Here is a 25,506-nt window from a genome sequence, read left to right on the forward strand (position 1 = left end):
GAGGAAATGGGAGCGTAGTAGTAGTAGTAGTAGTGGACAGAATAATTATGGGGATAGATACTGTTCTCTGCAGCCATGGGTGTGAGTCCCGAAGGTTGTGTTGCCTGCCTGGTGCCAGGGTTAAGGACATCTCTGGGCTGGAGAGGAACTTGGGAGTGGGAGGAGAGGGATCCAGTTGTTGTCATCCATATTGGTACCAATGACATTGATAGGACTAGAAAGGAGGTTCTGCTGAAATAATTTGAACAGTTAGGAGTTAAATTAAAAAGCAGAATTTTCAAGATAATGATCTTGGGGTTGTTACTTGAGCCATGGGCAAACTGGCATAGGATAAATGAAGTCATGGAGTTAAATGCGTGGCTCAGATGTGTGAGAGGAATGGGTTTCAGTTCTTGGGGCACTGGCACCAGTACTAGAACAATATGTTGTGGATCCAACCAGTGATCAGGCTATTTTGGATCTGGCAATGCGTAATGAGACAGGTTTAATAAATGATCTCGGAGTAAAAGATCCCCTAGGAAACAGTGACCATAATACGGTAGAATTTAGCATTCAGTTTGAGAGTGAGAAACTTGGGACAGAAACAACTTAAATAGGGTAATTACAATGGAATGAGGGCAAAGTTGGCTGGAGTGGACTGGGAAAGCAGTTTGGCAGAAAAGACGGTTGATGAACAATGGAAGACATTTAATAAAATAGTTCATGATTCTCAACAAAGATATATCCCAGTGAGGAAGAAGGATTCAAGAATGGAGATAAACCAACCGTGGTTAACCAAGGAAGTTAAGGACAGTATCAAATTGAAAGAAAAAAAGTACAATGTGGCAAAGATTGGTGGTAAGCCAGAGCATTGGGAAAGTTTTAAAAACCAACAAAAGATGACCAAAAATAGTAGAGGGTGAAAATAAACTTTTGAGGGTAAACTAGCAAGTAATATAAAAACAGAATGTATGAAAAGGAAGAGAGAGGCCAAAATGAACATAGGCCCCTTAGAGAATGAGGCTGGTGAATTAATAATGGGGAATCAGGAAATGGCAGAGGAGTTGCATAAATACTTTGCTTCAGTCTTCATGGTAGAAGATACTAATAGCATTCCAAAAATACTAAATAATCAAGGGGCAAAAGGGGGGGAGGAAATAAATACTATAACTATCCCCAGTTTAAAAAAAAAGTACTAGGGAAACTAATGGGGCTAAAGGTTGATAAGTCACCTGGACCTGATGGGTTGCAACCTAGGATATTAAAGGAAGTAGCTAAAAAGATAGTGGATGCACTGGTAGTAATCTTCCAAGAATCCTTAGTTCTGGAAAAGTCCCAGAGGATTGGAAAATGGCCAATGTAACACCCTTATTCAAAAAGGGAGGGAGACAAAAAATAGGTATCTATAGGTCAGTTGGGTTAACACCCGTCATTGGGAAAATGTTAGAGTATTATAAAGGTTTAATAACAGAGCATTTAGAAATACATTATATAATCAGGTAGAGTCAGCATGGCTTCATGAAAGGAAAATCATGCCTAACAAATTTATTAGAATTCTTTGAGGAGGTAACAAGCAGGAATAGATAAAGGGTAACAAGTAGATGTAATATATTTGGATTTCCAAAAGACTTTCGATGAGATACCGCACATAAGGCTACTTAAGATAAGTGCCCATGGTGTTGGGGATAGTGTACTGGCATGGACAGAGGATTAGCTAACAGACAGTTGGGATAATTGGGGGGAGCATTTTCAAGATGGCAACCTGTAACTAATGGAGTGCCACAGGGATCAGCGCTGGGGCCTCAGTTATTTACAATATATATTGATGACTTAGATGAGGGAAGTGAATGTACTATCATCAGGTTTATGGATGACATAAGGAGTCTATAAGAGGGATATGGACAGGATAAGTGATTGAGCAAAAATCTTGGCAGATGGAATATAATGTGGGAAAATGTGAGGTTATGCACTTTGGCAGGAAGAATAGAGGAGCTGAATATTATTTAAATGACAGAAGGCTGCAGCACAGAGGGATTTGGGAGTCCTTGTGCATGAATCCCAAAAAGCTAACAGACAAGTTCAGCAGATAACGGGGAAGGCAAATGGAATGTTGGCCTTTATTTCAAAGGGAATGGAGTATAAAAATAGGGAAGTCTTGCTAAAACTATGCAAGGCGCTTGTTAGACCACACCTAGAATACTGTGAACAATTTTGGTCCCCTTATATAAGGAAAGATATATGGCATTGGAGGCAGACCAGAGAAGGTTCACTAGATTGATCCCGGGTATGGAGGGATTTTCTTATGAGGAGAGGTTGAGTAGGTTGTGCTCATTGGAGTTTAGAAGAATGAGAGGTGACTTAATTGAAACAAATAAGATTCTTAGAGGGCTTGACAGGGTAGATGCTGAGATTATTTCCCTTTTTGAGAGAGTCTAGGACCAGAGGGTATAACCTCAGAGTAAGGGGTTGCCCATTTAAAACATATAAGGAGGAATTTCTACTCTCGGAGGGTAGTGAATCTGTGTAATTCTTTACTGCAGAGGGCTGTAGAGGCTGGGATACTAAGTATATTCAGGGCTGAGATAGACAGATTTTTAATCAGTGAGGGAATCAAGGGTTATGGGGACAAGGTAGGAAAGTGGAGTTGAGGATTATCAGATCAACCATGATCTCTTGAATGGCGGAACAGACTCGATGGGCCGAATGCCCACTTCTCCTACGTCTTATGGTCTAACTGTCATGATAATGAAGGAAAAACCACCAAATTGCATCTGGAAATATTGGACTTTTAAAATAAGACCTGAGTTTTTAAAATGCACACAAGCTACTGGCTGGACTACTGTAGGGTGACCTAAGAGGTAATGGAACCCCATCCTTTTGTCAGACAAGGTACTTCTAAAGACATCCAGAAGCCAATTGCTGCTTCTGGTAGAGACATTGGGACCTAATGGGAGATGAATATCTCATCAAGAAATCCTGTGAGTAATGTCCAGACGGATTTGTGAATATGCTTCCCACTTGGAATATACAAAGAAGGGTTAAAAGTGAACTGTAAAGCTGCCCCGGTGTCTGTCTGTCTTGTGGGTGTTCTGAGAGAGAGCAAGTGCTGGAAGTTTGACTCAGAAGTAACAGCCGCACACAATTTTGCAGGTATTCTGAACTCTCTCTCTCTCTCCCTGTTTACTGAATTCAACTGTACTGGAACCTCAAAACTGACTATTCATCTACTGGAGTCAATTCTACTGGAATCTGAAATCGCAATGGTTGTCATGCTCAAATCACCTTTTCCTCCATGAGTCAAGATAACTTATTCTTACCTTTAACTCTGATCAAATTGGCTCCTTCAAAACCAAAACGATTGGTCTGTGGAAAAAGGTATCCATGAAAGGGATCCTTTTTAGGTTAATTCTTGTTGCGACCAACAGAACAAAGACAGGGAGCCAGTTCATCCCTCCTCACCCAGGGCATAACAATTTGGGGATGTCCCAGTCAGACGTTGACAAGTTGAGGGGTCTCGCCTGGATCAACAGCTTTGGGGAACCTCATCTGGTGGTGGGTCATAACAGTAGCAAACTGTTTGTTTCTACAAAGTGTAAGTTGCCTACACAAGAAAATGGTGTTTAGTCGATAGTGTGTTGCTTTTTTGTCATTTGATACAGTAAAAGTTGCTTAAAATGTGAAACCTTGACTTGTCACCCTTTTGGCTAATAAATGGAAATTGAATTTATCTTTAAAAATTCAGTCTGTACAGAGATCGTAACATTGTGCTTACAGGTACAGTGTCTCAAAACTTGAAACCCCAGGACCGAGTCCGGGCCGGATATCGGATCTTGCCGGTTTTTGGGTAACGTGAGGGTCAAGGGCCACTCAGAGCATGGGAAAAGACAGGTGTGTGAAGCCACTAGCTTGTCAGCCTGTCACTGCGTCAATGCAGCACCTAGCTGAACAAGCCGCTAAGTTATTTTACTCGCTAATAATTAAAATTCATATTTGGCAACTTAAAACATGCCCAGTTTTCGGATAGCCGGATTTAAGATGCTATCTGTATTAATGTGGCATTTCAGAATACTATTTGCTGACACTTGTGTTCTTTTCTCAGAGGGCAGATGATTTCAGGTGAAGATTGTGAGTTCATTAAAAGGTTTGAAGCTGCTCATTCAGAAGATAAACAACGGATACTGGATATTGAAGGCCACCAGGTAAAATCTGGAATCTGTGTATTTATTTTCTGTTTTAAATAGAATTGTTGTACTTATCAAGGTGGATAATTTTCACATTGGTGAATGGAATATCTTTTTACATTTTAACCCAGTAACTTTCTCTAATGTTGGCATGTCAATTGCAGCATGAATTAATATTAACAAAGAACATTCTTTGATGTGCTATAGTGAACTTTCCATTTCCAATAGTATACCTTTTTCAAATTCGTTCACGAAATGTGGGCTTCACCGGCTAGGCCAGCATTTATTGCCCATCCCTAGTTGCTCTTGAGAAGGTGATGGTGAGCTGCCTTCTTGAACCGCTGCTGTCCATGTGGTGTAGGTACACCCACAGTGCTGTTAGGAAGGGAGTTCCAGGATTTTGACCCAGTGCCGTTGAAGGAACGGCGATATATTTCCAAGTCAAGATGGTGAGTGACTTGGAGGGGAACTTGCAGGTGATAGTGTTCTCATCTATCTGCTGCCCTTGTCCTTCTAGATGGCAGTGGTCGTGGGTTTGGAAGGTGCTGTCTAAGGAACTTTGGCAAATTCTTCTTGGTCCTATGTTCCTGTACAAGCATTCTTTCCTCTTGAGCTTCCCACTCTTTGATAACCATTGCTCCCCTTCTCGAAACTAAAACAAATTCTTAACCCCTCCATCCTGTTGAAGTATCATTCTGGATCTAATACTTCTTTACTCTCCAAGTCTAAGATTGTATTACCTTTCCTCCTCTCTCCTCGGGAGAAGCTGTTAGTGTCACTGAATACAAGACTCTTGTATTTATTAGACTATTTCTAAAAGCTTGTCTGGTGTGCATCTGAGGAATGATTTTGGATTTTGCAGAAATGTCTTGGTTAAGATGATCTGGAAGATTGTGATGATCTGTTTGTAATTTAAAAATGTTTAATGTTTGGGCATAGAGATAGAAATTGCTATTTTTTGATAGCCCTGTTAACGGTTTTTCATCTGTTAGATGAATGGCTCATTTGAAAAAAAAGTATCAGGAATATTAAAATCAGCTATTCTTGGTTTGAATATGCAGCATTTAAATTAGTGTTGAAAATTTGGATTTTGATTTTTTTTGCTATATGAAAATTGTATCTACTTTATTTCATGTGCTGGGAAACTCATTTTGAGGACCATGGTGCAATAGGGAATAAAAAATGTGGAAGGAAGCTTGTGTTACCGCAGGTGCCATAATACACATTCTTGGCACCTTTCACACAGAAAGCATGCAAATTCCATGTTCTGTTTTACCTCTCGGCATTAATGTGCATTCATTCTGCTAATGGAAAATATAATGCATTTTTGGGATTCACATTTTCATTTGTAATCCTTTTACGGCAAGAAATGCTGTTTTGATATGGTTCCTTCTGTAGGCCCTAATATTGGAAAGAAATTATAGGTACAAATGAGGAACAGATTTATTTTGTAAATACATGATGTCATTGGGACTAACAATGATCAGTGTTTTGGGTGCAAGCATGCTGCTTGCTATTTGCATATTTTCAGTGCTTTACAAATAAATGTGCCACTTTTACAATTTTTGAAACCAATTGAAATTGTGTGCCAAAGTTATAAATAAATAATTTAATGTTTGTTTTAGTGCGCCAAAACGTTTTTGAACTTAATGGCTCACATTTCCAAGGAGCAAACTGTGCAGTACATTCTGACGATGATTGATGACATGCTACAGGTATGTTTGCTGTTAAAGGATATTTTCATTGTGTGTCATTTATTTTGAGCATTTCAACATATTTGTTTCTGAAGCATTCTATGTTAGGTATGATTATGAATTTGACAACTGTGCAGTGCAAATGGTGAACAATGACTTTGCATGTAAAATGAAGAAGTATTTTGTAAAATTACTAAAATCAATGGATACATTTTTGTCATCGGTATTCAAGGCACAAAGCCTCAAGTTGGATAGTAAATCATATTTCTGAATTCCTGATCTCTCTACCTTAGTACAAGTAGCTCTGAGCTGTGACTCTGGAAATAATGATTTAATTCTCTGGCTCTAGCCCCAGTTTTATTATTTTGAAGTATTTTTTGCCCAAGTCTCCTTACAGTAAACTACTTAAAAAAAAACATTTTATTTTTCCACAGAATAATATAACTTCCAAGCAGTTACTTGGTTGTACAGAACCTGAATATTGCTGAAAAGAGAGACATGTTGCCAAAGCTTTTTGTCTTGAACTCATCAGGACAAACACAAGAATGCCAAATCTCAGATGATCTAACTCCAGCAAAGGATGCTGATTGCTTGGCAATGTTGGCTAAGATGTTGCCATGGAGAAAGGAGTGGGGAACTGAAGGCTCCCCAAGTTCCCGGGTAACTTAAAAAAGGCACAGGGCTGTTTTTATTGTTTCACGGGATGTGGGTGTTGCTGGCTAGACTAGAATTTATTTCCTATCCCTTAATTGCCCTTGAGAAGGAGGTGGTGAGTGTCGGCCTTGAACAGCTGCAGTCCGCGTGTTATAGCAATACCCATAGTGCTGTTAGGAAGGGAGTTCCAGAATTTTGACCCAGGTCAGTGAAGGAATGGGATGTAATTCCAAGTCAGGATGGTGCATGGCTTGGAGAGGAACTTGAAGGTGGTGGTGTTCCCATGCATCTGGTGCTCTAGTCCTTCTAGGTGGTAGAGTTCATTGGTTTGGAAGGTGCTGTTGAAGGCGAATCACACCAAACAGACATTTGTCTTTAGTTTTGCAGGCATGGGCTGTTTGTGTGCAGTCTGTAACTCTTTTGAGTACAAACACGTTTCCATCTGTTCCTATTCAGATGAAGTTACATTGTTTCATAGTTTGCCATTGTGAGATTTGAACTCTTGATGATATTTCATAGCTCTGCCATTGTGAGATTTGAACTCTTGATCTTAGGGTTACAAACCCAATACCATAACCACTTGGCTATTTAGGCCAAGCACGTGTGCAGTCTGTAGTTGCCTCTTATGAATAATGTTAGATGTGATTTCATGATTGGGCAGCACTTGTTTAACAATCTTGAATGTGCTAAAAACTGCACTAACAACCAATTTAGGATAATCAGTTGAGCTTGCAATGTGGCTCATTAGTGCTTACTACAAGCAAAATACATTCAAATATAAGGACTCGTACTCTGAAAACAAAAGGAATATATTTAAACCTTGCACCTTCTTTTGAAATACCTGGGAGCTTGGGAAGTCTCTAGTTCTCCTTTGCTTTGTCTGTGGCAATCCCTTGGCCAGCTGGAGTCAACTTGCCAACCAGTTGGCATCCTTTTCTCATGTAGCATGAACTGTCATAATTATTTGAAATTTGGCATTCTTGACTTTGTCTTGAGTGCAAGATTAAAAGCTTTGTCAACATGTGTCTCTCTTCAGCAAGATAGCTTTTGTTCAAACTCAAAATTTCCACCATTCCTCTTACTAGCTACTTGGGTAAGATCAACAAAAAAAAGAAAGTAGATTATCTCACATAGTACATTTTCATTCACATAATTAAAGATATCCTCCAATGTTTCATTCCCACTGGCTGTTCTGAGACCCTTGTGGAAGATGCTTATAAAATCTGTTCCTTTCTGTGGATTGTAACAATTTGCCCACAAACTGCAAGCCTGTAGTCACCTAGTTTATCCTTTGCTCTCTTTTTGAATAGTAGCATTATGCTGGCTTGTTTGCAGTCATTGGCAACTTTATTGTTATCTAAGATGATTAAAATATTTTGTTCTGAGCCTCTGCTGTCATTTTTCCTGGTTTCTTTAAATAACTTTGATCCATGCCCTTATAGCTGGTGTCCTATTTTTTTTCCAGACCTGACTTCTTTTATGCAGTTGTATCTATTGTTCCATATCATTCTCTAATAAATCTACACAATCTCTTCTATTGTCAATAATAAAGATTAAATATTTTATGCATCTGTGATTCCTTTATCTTTAATAGCTAGGCTTTCCTCTCTATCCTTGCAAGATCCTACCTTTTTAAAAAAAAACTTTTTGCATGCTCATAAAAGCCGTTGCCAATTCCTTTTTTATCTGTGTTCAGCTTCTGTTTTAGAAATGATGATGAGACTAGCTGTATTCACCATTATTAAAGTAAATCAGACAGCAGCATCTGGTGATACACATGTGCTGTTAAATGGGGAAATCAAAAGTGCTGCCTGAGTTGCCCTGCTCCTCCAGAAGCTGCACTCTACTGGTGTCGTGCTGAGAGACTCAGCATTGAAATATGTGAAACAGCGTAATGTTGCTTTGCTTGGGTGATATATGCCCATGCAAATATTCAGAAAAGTTATGCCTTGTCCATTCCAGTGCAAGTCCATTTTTAATGGTATGAGTCTAAACTACTGCCAAACAACCTCTTGGACACTGAAAACTAACTTTTATAAATGTTGAGATTTTAATTATTGTTGGAGACTTAATAGTTCAAAATATTTTTTTCTCTCAATCCCATTGTTCTTTCACTGTCACTCTGTGATTTGAAATTAAATTAGATATTCTAACTGGCACTTACTGGTCCAAACTCAGCGCAGGTCATTCATGATTCTTTGATTTGGTTAGTTAAGGAGATGCATAGTTGCTTGCTCTGTCCTCAAGACCCCCTCTTGCCATGCCATTTTAGCTCTTTACAGCGTGTTCAGTTGTAGGTTCCCATAATGTAATGATGGCTGGCACTGTGTGTTTACTGCTGAGTGCAAAATCTGGCCCATTGTCTGCTAGTTTCCTGTTAAGAAATGTGAACCTGTTAAGAAATGTGAACTTGCCTTGTTCCGGGCAAAGGCTGGAGACTCATTTCCCAGCAGACCCAGGAGTTTCGGTGCATGCATGGGCAGGGTGACAGGCTACGCATGTTCGGTTTTTGGCGTTCTTTTGACAGCTGCAGCGATTTGGTAGCGATGGTGGTGCAAAAACCTGACCATGAGACTTGTGGTGGCCGAAAGAGGTGCGCATATGTGACTGGATGTGTTGAGAGCTAGAAGAGGAGGCTTCAGGTAGTGAGGACTTGGGAAAGTCTGGGGATGGGGGGGTGGTGATAGGTGTGAGAAGGCGGCAGAAGGTCAGCTGGCCTTGACTTGGAAAGGGCTAGGGCCCAGAAGAAGCCTTGGAAACTATAGCTCGGTGCAGGCAGGAGTATGGAGAAATCCAGGGGCAGTGCCAGCTCAGTGAATCTAGCGGTCTGCAAAAGAGCTGAAATTGTGCCAGTAATTAAAGGCTGGAGCACAGCTTTGTGTATCCTGTGGAATGCTGCCTAGGGAGAAGAGATTGAACCATTGAGAGGTGAGCAATCGTTGAGACAGCCCAAGCCAGTGTGGCTTTTGAGGGAATTTGGAGGCTAGCTCTTTGAGAGTGGAAGCTTGCAATCCCTTGTAAGGGAGATGGAATTTTCATGAAATTGTGTAACTCAGTGGCCACTGACATCTGGGTGCAGTGCTGAGAAATCCTTGGGACCTGCCTTGGTCCCAACTGCCATTTATTGTGCAGCTTGGTGTGTTCGATCCTAGTTTGCTTCTTGATTCATATTTATCTCATGTTAATTCTGAATATTAAGAGTATAAGGTATTGGACCATAACTCCCGTGGACTGACAATCACTGTTACTCACACTGAAATGTAGCTGCACCTTTCTTGTCCGACTTTCTGGCACAGGCTGGATGAGAAAGGGGCAGTGTAGTGGGTTCCCAAGGCCTTCAATCGAGTACAGGAGAGTCAAGGGTAAGGAAGACACACCCTCTTTTATGGCAGTAGCTTTTTTTTGTTAAATGAGAAACAGAATGGCCGAGGAAGCGTGCTGGCCGTATTCTAAAAGTGGTTCCTCTTTGACCACACGTATTACCTTTACTCCAGTCTCTCCTGTTTTAATTAAGGTGAACCCAGTGCTATTGACCTGGTCTTGCACTTTGCTTTTAACTGTGACAAGTTCAGGACCATGTATTTGAAATTTCTGAAGTCAAACTTATTTTGAAATGTATGCTGGGGTTTTTTTCTAACTGATGCTTCAGCAATTGAATTTCATAACTCTGGCCATTATTCTGTGAAAAATGTAAATGAGTACTCATACATATTTTAGATTTATCTCTTACATACGCAAGGGATAAATATTCATTTTGATGCCTTACCATTTTTAAAACTAAGAATATTGCTGAGATGGTATTGAAGGTGCATGAGAATAGAAAGGCACTTAAAAGGAAAACCAAAAATCTTCTACCAGCAGTTAAGTTAATAAGCAGGCAGTTAGAGGTATTAAGGACAAAGAAGGCAGGGCAAGGCTAGATTTCTTAATTAGAACTTTATATTGGTGTTTACTAAGGAAGAGGAACTGACAATATCGGTAGAAACGTAGATGGTAGCAGTAATGGCCGGGCTGAAAATTGGCCGATAGTAAATACTGGAAAAGCTGGCAATGCTTGGAGTGGATAAGTCGCCTGGTCTGGATGACTTTCATCCCAGATTTCCAAAACCAGTGGGGGTAGAGAAAGCAAAGAGGCTTGCCATTAGTTTCCCTAGATATAAGGGAGCATATTGGGGGATTGGAGCATGGCAAATGTGACACTCTTACTCAAAGGGTGCAAGGATGTTCCTATTAAATACAGGCTAGTTAGTTTAGCATCAGTAATTGGTAAGGTTTTGGAAACAATAATCAAGGAAAAAAAGTCACCAAGTACTAGGAGAGAGATGAGTTAATTAAGGAGAGCCAGTACAGATTTGTAAAAGGTAGATTGTGTTTAACTAACCAAATTTTTAAAAACATTTTGAATTAACAAGGCTCAAGAAGAGAATGCAATGGATGTTGTCTGTAGCTTTCAAGAAATCTTTTGACAAGGTACACAAAAGGCTGGTTTACACAATAGAGGCTCATGTATTGGGACAATCATTGTCAGCTTGGATTCAAAATTGGCTAAGGATAGAAAAACAGCAAGTTGTGGTTAATTATTTTTCACACCGGAGGATGGTAGACAGTGGTGTTGCCCACCTTTGGTCTAAATTGGTGGTTAAGGCTGAAAGGCTCAACTCATTTAAAAGATACCTGGATATGCACTTGAAGTGTTGTAACTTGCAAAGTCATTGACCAGGTGTTGGAAAGTGGTGTTAAAAATTAGTAGCTAGTTTCTTTTTTTTCTCCCATGGCCAGCGCAACACAATGGGCTGAATGACCCCTCTCTGCATTGTAACTTTTCTATGGATCATTGCAGGGAACTCTGCTTTTTTTATATATACATGACTTGGAAATCGGAATAGAGTGTAAAATTTCAGAATTTTACAATGATACCAAACTTGGAAGGGTGCAGACATTGAGGATGATACCAATCGACTACAACAGGACATAAGCTAGCAGAGGTGGGCAGACAAGTTGCAGATGGAATCTAATACAGAAGTGTGGGGTGATGCATTTTGGCAAAAGGGATAGTTCTAAAGATAGTTCCAGGGCAGAGGGTTCTGGTGGTTCATGTGCATAGGTCTTTGAAGGTGACAGGGCTATTGAGAGTGTAATTAGCAGAGCATATGGGATCTTGGGCTTCATTAAATAGAGGTATTGAATACTAAAGCAGTGAGATTATGCTGAAACTTTATAAAGCACTTGGTTTGGCCACAGCCATAGGATTATGTCCAGTTCTGGTTGCCACACTTTAGGCAGGATGTGAAGATCCTTGAGAGGGTGCAGAGGAAATTTACCACAATGGATTGTTCTACAGAGAGCAGACATGGATGCGAGCTGAAGACCTCCTTTCATGTTGTAATTGCAAGTAGATGTTTAATATTTAGCAGTGCTAGTGAAGGGAATTGGTATTTGAGCTTTGATAACACAGGATGATCTGGAATTTGTGCAGAAGTGGAGGCCTAGAGTTTGCCAGTACTAGAGTCGGCCATTGGCATTTGACAGTATGGGGGAAAAGTCTGTGAAAAGTCTGTGTGGAAGTGGTAATATAAAACTGAGACGCCTGAGTGTAAGTTACTTACTTATCAGTCATGTGTAGTAACAGTTTGTTTTTTGATATCTTAGCAGTGCAAAGGAAAATATTTAGGATCAAGTCATTAAGTTTTATTTTAACTTTCTGACTGTAAATGTTTTATGGTGTTATAAATAGTGTTTGTTTTAAACAGGAAAACCACCAACGAGTCAACATTTTCTTTGACTATGCCAAAAAAACCAAGAATACTGCCTGGTCGTACTTTTTACCAATGTTGAATCGACAGGATCTATTTACTGTTCATATGGTGAGTGAAGAGTATTGTGTTGTGACTTTAAAAAAAAACCTCTAAGTAATAATACAGAGATTAAGAACTTATTAATTGCTTTTTAGTTTGATTTCTTATTTCTCATAGGTTGAGCTTTTAGATCTCCCCGGTGCAGTAAGATGTTTCTGGTAGAGTCCTGACATAAGTCCAGCTTACCCATTCTGCCTCAAAACTCTTTCATTTGAGCACCCAACACAAACTATGGAGTTTTGGCCAAGCTTCATTGGTTTTGCAAAATCATTTGCTAAGCATGGTCATGCAGCATTATATTATGAAAATAATTTTCATATTGATAGACATGGTATTGAATGGCCTCCCTCCGTGCCGTTAAGATTGTGAGATTCTGAACTCAGCTTGGGCTAATTTGAGTCATCTATAAGCTTGGGCCAACCAATAAGTTCAATTAAGGGAAAATATGTTCAGCTGTCACTAAGTTGCTATTTTATTAAAAATTGTGGAGGGCGGGTTAGAGAAAGAAAGTATATGGCTGTTAATATCAGTTGGCTTAAATAAATACAGAGCAAAAATACCAAGATATTCAGGCAATTCAAATGGGGAAGAGTTTTTGGGATTTTTTTATTATTGTACCTTAGGCACTTGGATCGATAGCTTCTTACAAGGAATTCCTTGGACCCTGGCTTTTATCAAATGAGCACAAATTTAAGCTTCTTTTCTGTGATACCCCACATCAATGGCACTGGCTCTCTGTGTGCATCTTTCACTGCCAGCTGCAATTTGAAAGTAAGCTTGCGGAGACATGCTAAAATAGTAACTTATGAATAAAATATTGGAGACGATGATGAATCAAGGTCATTGGGTAGCCCACAGAGTGCTGTGTGCAGTTTTGGGCACTTCCTATAGAAAAGATGTATATTTAAAAAAAAAAACAGGGAAATGGACCTCTGACTCCAAATGCTCACTCACCTGCTTTTACAGTGAGTTACAAGAGTGTCCTATTTTCACTGTCATATTTAGAGAGCTCCCGGAGTGCAACTGGGGTAATGGAACAAAAAATTATAATCCAGTCCTGCTGTTAAGTTTGGCAGAAGTTCCATGTTGTAATGAAGATTTACTATGCTGATGCCAGGCACGATAGTTATGAAACCTGTAAAAACTAGGGCAATATCAGAATATAAGAAGTGATCTAATAATGCAAGTAATGCAATTATTTCCAGTGGTTGATAAATTGATCATTAGATGACATGAGTTTAGGATTAGTGCTAAAATAAAAGCATGTGTTATGACCACAGCAGATGTAAATTGCTGCGCCAACCAAATTGCAGAGGGAAATTTGGTTATGGGCCATAGCTTTCTTGTATTCTAAAAATGAAAAGCGGGTGTACTGATCTCAGCAGTAAGAAGCCCAGCAACACTTTTGGGATTTAAAAAATTAAAAGCAAAAGTTTTATAAACAAGAATGGAAGAAAACTTAAGCACACAAGATGACAGATACAATTAAAGTTAAGTCTTACAAAACATTCTTCCCCCTTATAAAAGACTACTCCACTCCCCACCAAAAAAAAACTCTACTTGGTCAGACCCACAAGTAAACACCTTCCAAGCAACGCTCCCTTATAGATGTTTAACGATTTAAAAAAAAATCCAGTAACATCATAGTCATAGAGGTCTACAGCACAGCAAAAGGCCCTTCGGCCCATAGAGTCTGCGCCGGTCAAACAAGTACCTGACTATTCTAATCCCATTTTCTAGCACTGGGCCCATAGCCTTGTATGCCATGGCATCGCAAGTGCACATCCAAATACTTCTTAAATGTTATGAGGGTTTCTGCCTCTACCACCCTTTCAGGCAGAGAGTTCCAGATTCCCACCACCCTCTGGGTGAAAAAATTATTCCTCACATCCCCTCCAAATCTCCTGCCCCTTACCTTAAATCTATGCCCCTTGGTTATTGATCTCTCCACCAAAGGGAAAAGTTCCTTCCTGTCTACCCTATCTATGTCCTTCATAATTTTATACACCTCAATTATGTCCCCCCTCAATCTCCTCTGCTGCAGGGAAAATAACCCCAGTCTATTCAATTTCTCCTCATAACTAAAACTTTCCAGCCCAGGCAACATACTGGTAAATCTCCTCTGTACTTTCTAGAGCAATCACATCCTTCCTATAATGCGGATTCCAGAACTGCACGTAATACTCTAGCTGTGGCCTAACAGTTTATACAGTTCCAGCATAATCTCCCTGCTCTTATATTCTATGCCTCGGCTAATAAAGGCAAGTATCCCATATGCTTTCTTAACCACCTGATCTACCTGTCCTGCTACCTTAAGGGACCGGTGGACATGCACACCAAGGTCCCTCCGATCCTCAGTACTTCCCAGGGTCCTACCATTCATCGTGTATTCCCGTGTCTTGTTTGTCGTGCCCAAGGGCATTACCTCACACTTATCTGGATTAAATTCTATTTGCCACTGATCAGTCCACCTGACCAGCTCGCCTATATCCTCTTGTAATCTAAGGCTATCCTCCTCACTATTTACCACCCCAGCAATTTTCGTGTCTTCCGTGAACTTACTGATCAACCCTCCTACATTCAAGTCTAAATCGTTTATATATACCACGAACAGCAAGGGGCCCAACACCGATCCCTGTGGAACCCCACTGAATGCACACTTCCAGTCACAAAAACACTCCTCGACCATCACCCTCTGCTTCCTGCCACTCAGCCAATTCTGGATCCAATGGGTTCTTGCCTTTATCAGCCTCCCATGCAGGACCTTGTCAAAAGCCTTGCTGAAGTCCAAGTAGGCTACGTCAAGTGCATTGCCCTCATCTACACACCTGGTCACCTCTTCGAAAAATTCAATCAAATTGGCCAGGCAAGACCTTCCCTCAAACAAAGCCATGCTGTTGTCCTTGATTAATCCCAGCTTCTCTAAGCGTAGATTAATTCTGTCCCTCAGAATTGCTTCCAGTAATTTCCCCACCGCTGAGGTTAGACTAACCTGTAGTTCCCTGGTTTATCCCTTCTTGAATAACAGTACCACATTGGCTGTCCTCCAGTCCTCTGGCACCTATCCTATGGCCAGAGAGGTATTGAAAATTATTGCCAGCGCCCCTGCTATCCCCTCCCTTGCCTCACTCAACAGCCTGGAATACGTTTCATCCGGGCCTGGTGACTTATCTACTTTTAAGCCTGCCAGACTATTTAGAACCTCCTCTCTTTCTATGCTAATTTCTTTAATTATATCACAGTCCTTCTGCCTGATCTCACTTGTGAAAACAGACACAGAGTATTAATTTAGAACTCTACCTACGTCTTCCGGCTCTACACACAAATTACCACAATGGTCCTTAATGGGCCTGACTCTTTCCCTAGATATCCTCTTACTCTTAACGTACGTAAAATAACTTTGGATTTTCCTTTATTTTACCTCCTGATGTTGCTTCATGCCCCCTTTTTGTTCTCCTAATTTCCTTTAAGTTCCCCCTACACATTCTAGGGCTTCTGCTGTTTTGAGCCCTCAGTATCTGCCATAAGCTTCACTTTTTCTCTTTATCCAATCCTGTATATCCCTCGACATCCAGGGTTCTCTGGATTTGTTGTCCCACCCTTTGTCTTTACTGGAATATGTTGGCCCTGTACTCTCCCTATTTTCTTCTTGAATGACACAGATTTTCCATTCTGAGCCAAATCATATCTGATCTTATTAAAATTGGTCTTCCCCCAATTTAAAACTTTGTTTTCTGGCCCATCCTTGTCCTTTTCCATAACAACCTTGAATCTAACGGAGATAAAAACAAAAAAACTGCGGATGCTGGAAATCCAAAACAAAAACAGAATTACCTGGAAAAACTCAGCAGGTCTGGCAGCATCGGCGGAGAAGAAAAGAGTTGACGTTTCGAGTCCTCATGACCCTTCGACAGAACTTGAGTTCGAGTCCAGGAAAGAGCTGAAATATAAGCTGGTTTAAGGTGTGTGTGTGGGGGGCGGAGAGATAGAGAGACAGAGAGGTGGCGGCCTCCACCTCTCTGTCTCTCTATCTCTCCGCCCCCCACACACACACCTTAAACCAGCTTATATTTCAGCTCTTTCCTGGACTCGAACTCAAGTTCTGTCGAAGGGTCATGAGGACTCGAAACGTCAACTCTTTCCTTCTCCGCCGATGCTGCCAGACCTGCTGAGTTTTTCCAGGTAATTCTGTTTGAATCTAACGGAGTTATGATCACTATCTGCAAAATGCTCCCCCACTGATACCTCTACCACTTGCCTGGCTTTATTCCCTAAAATTAAATCCAGGACTGCCCCCTCTCTTCTAGGACCTTCTATGTACTGGCTTAAAAAGCTCTCCTGGATGCATTTTAAGAATTTTGCTCCCTCTAAACTTATCATACTATGACTAACCCAGTTAATATTGGGAAGTTGAAATTCCCCACTATTACTACCCTATTATTTTTACACTTCCTTGAAGTTTGCCTACATATCTGCTCTTCTATTTCTCTCTGACTGTTTGGGGGGCCTAAAGTACACTCCCAGCAATGTGATTGCTCCTTTTTTGTTTTTAAGTTCTACCCTTATGGCATAATTTGAGGAGCCTTCTAAGATGTCATCCCTCCTTACTGCTGTAGTTGATTCCTTGATCAATATTACGATACCCCCTCCTCTTTTACCTCCTTCCCTGTCTCACCTGAAGACCCGATATCCTGGAATATTGAGCTGCCAATCCTACCCTTCTCTCAACCATGTCTCTGTGACAGCAATGACATCATACTTCCATGTGTTAATTTGTGCCCTCAATTCATCTGCCTCATTCGTCAGACTCCTTGCATTAAAATAAATACCATCCAACCTTGCCAAACTCCCTTGTACCTAGAATTTCTATGCTTTCCAGATTCACTTGCTCTCTCTTCTAATTTTGGCTGTGTATCTCCCCATGCTGAACGTCCTCTCAGGATCCCATCCCTCTGCCAAGTTAGTTTAAACCCTCCCCAACAGCACTAGCAATCCTCCCTGCAAGGATGTTGGTCCCATTCCGTTTAGGTGCAACCCGTCCTCCTTGTACAGGCCCCACCTTCCCCAGAGACTGTCCTAATGTCCCAGAAATCTAAAGCCCTCCCTCTTGTACCATCTCTTCAGCCACGCATTCATCTGGACTAACCTCCGATTTCTATATTCAATGGCGCATGGCGCCGGAAGTAATCCAGACATTATTACCTTTGAGGTCCTGTTTTTTAATCTGTTTCCTAGCTCCTTAAATTCTGCTTGCAGGTCCTCATTCCTCTTTCTACCCATGTCATTTGTACGAATACGTACCACGATCTCTGCCTGTTTCCCCTCTCCCTTTAGAATGCCATGCAGCCGTTCAGTGACATCTTTGACCCTTGCATCAGGGAGGCAACATGCCATCCTGGAGTCACGTCTATGGCACAGAAACGCCTGTCTATTCCCCTTACTATCGAGTCTCTTGCCACGATTGCTCTTTTTCCTCCCCATGCAGCTGAGTCGCTCACCGAGCCATGAGCATGGCTGCACTCCCCAGAGGAACCGTCACTCTCACCATTTTCCAATACAGAAAAACAGTCTTTGAGAGAGTTGCACCTGGGGATTTCCAGACTACCTGCCTGACACCTTTCTTCTGACTGATGGTCACCCATTTGCTCTCTGTCTGCACTTCCATAAGCTGTGGGGCAACCCTGTCTAAAAACATGCTATCCAAGGAAAACCGCTGTAGATTTAATAAAGGCATACCACATGACCTTTTAACGCTCTTCCGTTCTACTGTGAAAATCCAAACTTCAGAATAAAACTGCTTTATCTAGTCCAAGACTTTTCTGTCTTGACTGGATAGTTGATTCAAATTGCAATCTGTCTCAGCCACAGCTCCAGCTATAGCTCCAGCTGCTACATCTCAGCTCCAGCTCAAAACAACTAACTTAACTCTAACTCTAAAATACCTTTTATTTCTGGTCCCATTGTTCTCACACATCTTTGAAACGTGATTCCTTCCAAATATAAGATCTTTCATATTTCCATCTTGTCTTTGCTTTCGGGTCAGTACAATAAAATATCCCCACTTCTGTTTACCTGTGGAACTCCTGCAAGATGCAAACATGTTTCTTTTAAACTCTGACTCCCCTTTGATATTTAAACAAGCTTTCAACTTGTCTAAAAATGCAAATGTTAGATCTACTCTATTCACTTGTACCTCAAACCCAACACCTCTATCCTTTTCATGTTTTAAACCACCCAGACAATCTCTGCCCAGCTTAAGTAAATCACTCATGCGCTCCCTCTCGCGCTTTCCCTCTCCAATGACATTTCAAAGTTTTGCCGGCAAGAGGAGCATTGAACTACAATATTCAGAATTGCTGTTAGTTGCTGCCAATGAACAAACTGTTCCTGACTAGAAAAGCTGCATGATTTGTTCATGTTATTTGCATTATTCAAACACATCTCCATATGAATTGAAAGTTTTAGATGAATAGACTCTGCACATGGTGTAGCTGAGAAACAGACTTTCTCTAAACTTAAAATAAATATTTTGTGATGTATGAATCGGAGAAACACGGGAAAAAGTATATCGGATCCAACGTCATTGAAGTACACTTGCAGTGCACAGCAGTGTCTTTGGCTTGATGCTGGAATTGGGTTTCACCAGGTGTCACCTTTCTCAGCCAAAGATGTTTAATTGTTTTAGTTTCACTGATTAGTGATAGCACCCTGCATTGTCACCCTGGTAAATCCCCAGCCAGTGTCCAGCTATGAAATTTTGTTCATAGAGCTTTGTTTTTAATATTTCCAGAACGACTCATCATCCTGTGAGCAGGCCCAATGTGTTGCAGATGGATTTTTGCATTTTTTTTCAGGTGAAGGCAAACTATGGCTACATTATACTCTCAACATGTTTGATTTGAAGATAGTACCATCTTATGTCTTAACAGTCGAGTAACGCTACATCCCCCACTTTAAGCTTTTACATCATCCCCTTTAAGACGTTTTTCAAGTTAGTGGTGCCATTATTTACCTATAATTCACTGTATGGTACCGTTGTCTGAGCAGGTACTGCAAGTTTTTAATATCAAGGTTACACATCTGTTGAGTTTCTATTATGATGTATGTTTTTCCACTGTACGTTGTTGGCATTAATGGTCAAGGTTGTTTGTAGGTGGATTTATTTAGTGAATAGTGCCTTCTCGAAAGGTCAGAGATTCAGCTGCTGTATTTCTGCTTAAAAGCAAGCTGCTTGTGTATTTGAAAGAGTGTTCATGTCTCAAATAGATTGAATTCTTTATCTCTGTTTTTTCTTGAAATGTTGGCTTTCATACATATTTCATAATTATATTGCTTTTCTTCTACACCTGTTCCAACTTTGTTCCTGATTGCTTTTTCTTTGATTTCAGTTAGTTTTATTGAGAATGCCAGTCATGCCTAATTTTTTTCTAGTTCTTAATTTATGATTTAAAGGATTTTTTTTTTGACTGAGATGTAGCTCTTCACTTTATATGGAACATAGATTTATGTGAACATGGCCCTTGCCATCCATGAGCTTATTGTGGAAGATTGACGACATGGCCTTAAATGAAAACCCGTCTGAGTGGTGATGACACATTTCCTCCCCACCCGACCCACTCTCCACCACCTTTAATGAACCTCCCTGTCTGGCTAGATCTCCCACTACTCGTCCGGGCAAGGCTGTCGCGGTGATGATGTGGCACTTATCACAAGATAACACCTTAGCCTGATCCCCCACTCCTCCTTTGAGCACCTTAGCTTGTTCCACCCCTCACCTCTTTTAAAACAATTGTTCCGTACCACCCTCCAGGACAATGAGCATTTTATCACAGAGATTTCTTTGCTATTTTCCTTCCTCAGCCTTTGCACTGAATGACGTCTCGTCCTTGGTGATTTTAACTTCCATCATATGTTCACTGTCCTCTTATCTTTTTCTCCCTCCATGTAAACTCTCCAACCCATAGAATCACAGAATTGTTATGTCGCTGAAGGAGGCTATAGGCCCATCATGCCTGTACTGGCTTTCTAAATGAGAATTATGACTAAGTGCCATTCTCCTGCTTTTTCCCTGTACCCTTGCACATTGTTTCTATTCAAATAATCATCTAATGCCCTGTTGAATGCCCTGATTGAACCTGCTTCCACCACACTTCCAGGCAGTGCATTTCAGACTTGAACCACATGCTGTGTGGAAAAAGTTTTTTTTCTCACATCACATTTGCTTCTTTTGAAAGTCACTTTAAATCCTGTGCCCTCTCATTCTCGATCCTTTTATGAGCAGGAACAGTTTCTCCCTATCTACACTACCCAGCCGCAACATGATTTTGAAAAGCTCTATCAAATCTGCTCTTAGCCTTCTCCTCTTCAAGGAGAGCAATCCTATCCTCTGCAATCTATCTTCATAACTGGAGTTTCTCATCCCTGGAATCGTTCTTGTAAACCTGCTCCTCACACTCTCCAATGTGTTCACATCCTTCGTATAGTTTGGTGCCCAGAATTGTACATCACTCCAGCTAATGCCTAATTAGTGTCTTATATAAGTTCAGCATAACCTACTTTCTCTTGTACTCTATGCACACATTAATAAAGCCAAGGATACTGAATGCCTTATTAACCGCCCTCTCTACCTGTCCTGTAACCTTTAATGATCTATTGCAAGCATACACCCAGTCCCTCTGCTGTAGCACCCCCTTAAGAATTGTACTCCCTATTTTATATTGTCTGTCCATGTTCTTCCTACTAAAAGCATCACCTCACACTTCTCCACATTGAACTTCATCTGCCACCTATCTACCCACTCCACCAACTTGTCTATGTCCTTTTTGAAGTTCTACACTGACCTCCTCACAGTTTGCAATGCTTCCAAGTTTCGTATCCTCCGCAAACTTTGAAATTGTTCCCTGAACACAAAGATCTAGAAAATTAGTATATATGAGGAAAAGCAAGGGTACCAACCCCTGGGGAATTTCACTACAAACCTTCCTCCAACCCGAAAAATATCTATTGACCATAACTTTTTCCTATTACTCAGCTAATTTTGTATTCATGGTGCTACTGTCCTTTTTATTCCATGAGCTATAACTTATCTCACAAGTCTGTTGTGTGGCACTGTATCAAATGCCTTTTGAAAGTCAATGTACACCACATCAACAGTATTACCCTCATCAACCTTCTCTGTTACCTCAGTTAGTTAAACGTGATTTTTTTAGAAATCCATGCTGGCTGTTCCTCATCAACCCATATTTTTCCATTTGACTACTAATTCTATCCCAGATAATTGTTTCTAGAAGTTTTCCCACCGCTGAAGGTAAACTGACTGGTGTGTAATTGCTGGGCTTATCCTTTCAACCTTTTTTGAACAAGGGTATAATGTTTGCAATTCTCCTGAGTCCAGGGAAGACTGAAAGATTATGTATGGCCAATGCCCTTGCAGTTTCCACTGTCACTTCCTTCAATATCCTTGGATGCATCTCACCCGTTGCGTGGTCAACTTTTAAGTACTGACAGTTTATCCAACACTTTCTCCTTATCAATTTTGAACTCTTCAGTGACAGAGTTTCCTCCTCTGTCACCATGGCCTGGGTAACATCTGCTTCCTTGTTAAAGACAGTTGCAGAGTATTCATTTAATACCTCAGTCGTGTCCCCTGCCTCCATGCGTAAGTCCCCTTTTTGGTCCTACGTTCGTCAACTAAACTCACTATTCCAGGATCATCCTGGAATGTGAAGATAACCCTGGCTTCTTGACTGCAGACTGTCGTCTTAAACCCTTAACCCTTGCCCCCTCCACACTCACCTCCAGCAACAAATGTAAGGAGCTCATGGACTTCTTTGTCTCTAAGGTTGAGGCAGCTGATCAGCTGCCTCTGCCTCTCTTTCACTAGCCTGCCTGGCAAAACTTCCTTTAATTTCCTCTTTTCCCTAGCCCTGAACTCACATCTTTCTCTGGTTTCTCCTATCTCCCTTCATGTCCTCTCTGAGCCCACCTTGCCCATGAAACCCATGTTCTGTTACCTCTATCCTATTCCCACTAAATTGCTGATTATCTAAATTCACCTCCTAATCTCCATGTTAGCCAATATTGTAAATGGCTTTCTCTTAGGCGTTTTACACTCTCCTTTCAATCTGCAGCCATCGCCTCCTCAAAACCAACCCCTTGACCCTTCTGCCCTTCAAACCACCATCCCATGTCCAGTCTCTCTTCTGTCCTCTCCAGAGTCCTTGAACGTGTCCTCACTTTCCAAATCTGTGCCCACCTTTCCTAGAACTCCATGTTTGATTCCCTCTAATCATGTTTCTGCCCCATCACAACTAAAAAAGGCAAACTTCTCTCCTCGTTCTGCTTGACCTGTCTGCAGCCTTTGACGTGGTTGACCACACTGTCCTCCTCCAATGCTCTTCCACTTTTGCCCAGCTGGCTGGGACCACTCACATGGTTCCATTAGCCAGAGAATCACTTCCCATGATTTATCTTCCAGCTCCTGCACTGTTACTTCTAGTGCCCCCTCCTATTTCTCATCTACACTTGGCGACATCATCCAAAGGCCTGGCGTTAGTTTTCACATGTACATTGATAACACCCAGCTCTACCTCATCACCAACTATAACAACTCCTCCGCTGTTGCTAAATTATCAGACTGTTTATCCAATACCCAGTACTGGATGAGTAGACATTTCCTCCAATTAAATATTGGGAAGACTGAAACCATTCTTTACATTCTCCGCTTCCAACCCAGTTTCCTAATTACTGATTCCATCTCTCTCCCAGGCAACAGTCTGAGATTAAGCTAGTCTGTTCCAACCTTAGTGTCATATTTGATCCTGAGGTGAGCTTCCAATCTCACCTCTGTAGCATTGCCCAATTTTGCCCCTGTCTCATTGCATCTGCTGTTGAAACCCTTGTCCAAGCCTCATTACTTCTAGACTTGACTATTCCAATGCACTCATGTCTGGCCTCCCACAATCTAACCTCTACAAACTTGAGGTCATTCAAATCTCTGCTTTGCACGCCTAACTTGCAGCAAGTCGTGTTTCCCTATCATCCCTGTGTTGCTGACCTAGTTGGCTCCTGGTCAAGCAAAGTCTTGATCTTAAAGTTCTCATCCTTGTTTTCAGATCCCTCCATGGACCTGCCCCTCCCTATCTCTGTAATCTCCCCCAACCTCCCCTGCATTCCCAATTATAATTGCTCCACTATTGATGAGTGTGATTTTAGTTGTCTAGGCCCTAAGCTCTGGAATTCCTACTCTACACCTCTGTGTCTCTATCTCACTTGTCTCCTTTAATACACTTCATAAAACCTATGTTGCTGCTGAGAAACATCTTGGGATCTTTTGCCATGTTAAAGGTGCTAAAGTTGTTACATAATATCTTTTACTTTTTTATTTAATTGGGGAGATTAGACTCAGAAGCAGAACTTTGCTTATTCTTTGCAGCATGTGGTCAACAGACCTATCTATATGATATATTAATCAACCCATTTCTGATTATTCTTAAGTCAGAAAAATCATAAATTACTGCATGAAGTATGGATTTGGAGTACAGATTATTCGACAGAGCCTCTGAAGAAGAGTCAATTCACGTTGTTCTTGAAATAAGTGCATCTATTTTATTAAAACTTTGCATTCAGTGGAGGAAAATGGCTGGGGAAATATCTCTGAGGTCAAATGACCATCCTCTATGAATACAGTCTTGCTGTGAGACTTGCTTTTAGATTTTTCTCCCTTCCTCAGTATTAGCCCTCTACCTACTTTTATTTACAGAAAAGTGAGATTGAGTAGTTGTCATTTTGTATGAATACAAATGAAGGTACTAGAGGAAATAGAAAAGTCAATTTGTCTGCCTTTGCAGTTTGGCTGGCATGTGTTTTCAACATCAAACAGATGTGTGATTTCCAGCATTTTTCAATTTTAATTGCTCGAATAAATGTAAGTGCAAAAGAAAAGATGGTCTGAATTTAATATACATTTTCAAATGACAATGTTTCTGAAATTCTGCATTTTACACTCTCAGGCTGCAAGAATTATAGCAAAACTAGCTGCTTGGGGACGTGAATTGATGGAAGGAAGTGATCTGAACTACTATTTCAATTGGATTAAAACCCAGCTGAGTTCCCAGGTAATTGTTGAGCAAATTAAATATTTAATGTCGGACATAATTCCCTCAATGGAACACCTGTAAAATATAAAATTTAGTGGCTTAAGTGTAATTTCCCTCATAGCTTAACAATATCAGTGTATGGAGTAAACTTGTTGGCAGCACTGATTCTGTTGCTGGAAAACACGACAGATGTGGCCACTGAATGAAATGGTTAAGTCATCTCCTTTATTCTGTAGGGCAGAATGTGCTAGACCATATTTAAAAAAAACTTTGTTTCCTATTTTATGCTGAAGAAAGACATAATCTTTGGATTATTTTTACTCCATTTTGATGATCATTGAGACTGCTATTCGGTACGCTGGTATTTTATTAGGTTTTACACAGGTATCAGCACCCATATGTGCCTTAGCAGTAGCTTGCAGTACAAAATGAGAATTATATCACCTGTGCCATGCTGGGTAGTTTGTGCTCACTTGGTAGGAGCTTTGAAGGAAGATTCTACCTTGTCTATGATTTCTTTGTCTGTCATCCAAACCCTGCCTAGGACATCCCCTGTTCGTTGGCCCTGGACTCTACTCAACTGGGGATTTCTCTAATTGGACATGGATCCTTTTCTTGCCTGGCCACTGCTGTCTGATGCTCTTCCAGTTTTATTCAATCATGGGACGTGGACTTCGTTGGCAATGCCAACATTTATTGCCCATCCCTTGTTGCCTTTGAGAAGGTGGTGGTGAGCTCCTTCTTGAACTGCTGCAGTCCATGTGGTGTAGGTACACCCACAGTACTGTTAGGGAGAGAGTTCCAGGATTTTGTGCCAGTGAAGGACCGGTGATATATTTCCAAGTCAGGATGGTGAGTGACTTGGAGGGGAACTTCCAGGTAGTGGTGTTTCCAAGTGGCTGCTGCCCTTGTCCTTCTAGATGGTAGTGGTCATGGGTTTGGAAGGTGCTGCCTAAGGATCCTTGGTGAATTCCTACAGTGCATCTTGTTGATGGTTCAGCCTGCTGCTACTGTGGGTCATTGGTGGAAGGAGTGAATACTTGTG

The 25,506-nt window shown here is 40.9% G+C and overlaps 1 protein-coding gene across 4 annotated transcripts in view; it reads left to right on the top strand.

Annotated features, from left to right (window-relative positions):
- Positions 1-25,506, top strand: part of atp6v1h (ATPase H+ transporting V1 subunit H) — a 157,463-nt gene that overhangs the window by 17,241 nt on the left and 114,716 nt on the right. For all 4 annotated transcript variants that reach the window (XM_041190165.1, XM_041190168.1, XM_041190166.1 and 1 more), the window contains exons 3-6: positions 4,079-4,178; positions 5,786-5,875; positions 12,259-12,372; positions 24,375-24,479. In XM_041190165.1, coding sequence (XP_041046099.1) covers positions 4,079-4,178; positions 5,786-5,875; positions 12,259-12,372; positions 24,375-24,479 — 409 coding nt within the window. The remainder of the gene's footprint in view (positions 1-4,078; positions 4,179-5,785; positions 5,876-12,258; positions 12,373-24,374; positions 24,480-25,506) is intronic.

Source organism: Carcharodon carcharias, chromosome 6 (assembly GCF_017639515.1).
Source record: "Carcharodon carcharias isolate sCarCar2 chromosome 6, sCarCar2.pri, whole genome shotgun sequence".
Taxonomy (NCBI): Eukaryota; Metazoa; Chordata; class Chondrichthyes; order Lamniformes; family Lamnidae; genus Carcharodon; species Carcharodon carcharias.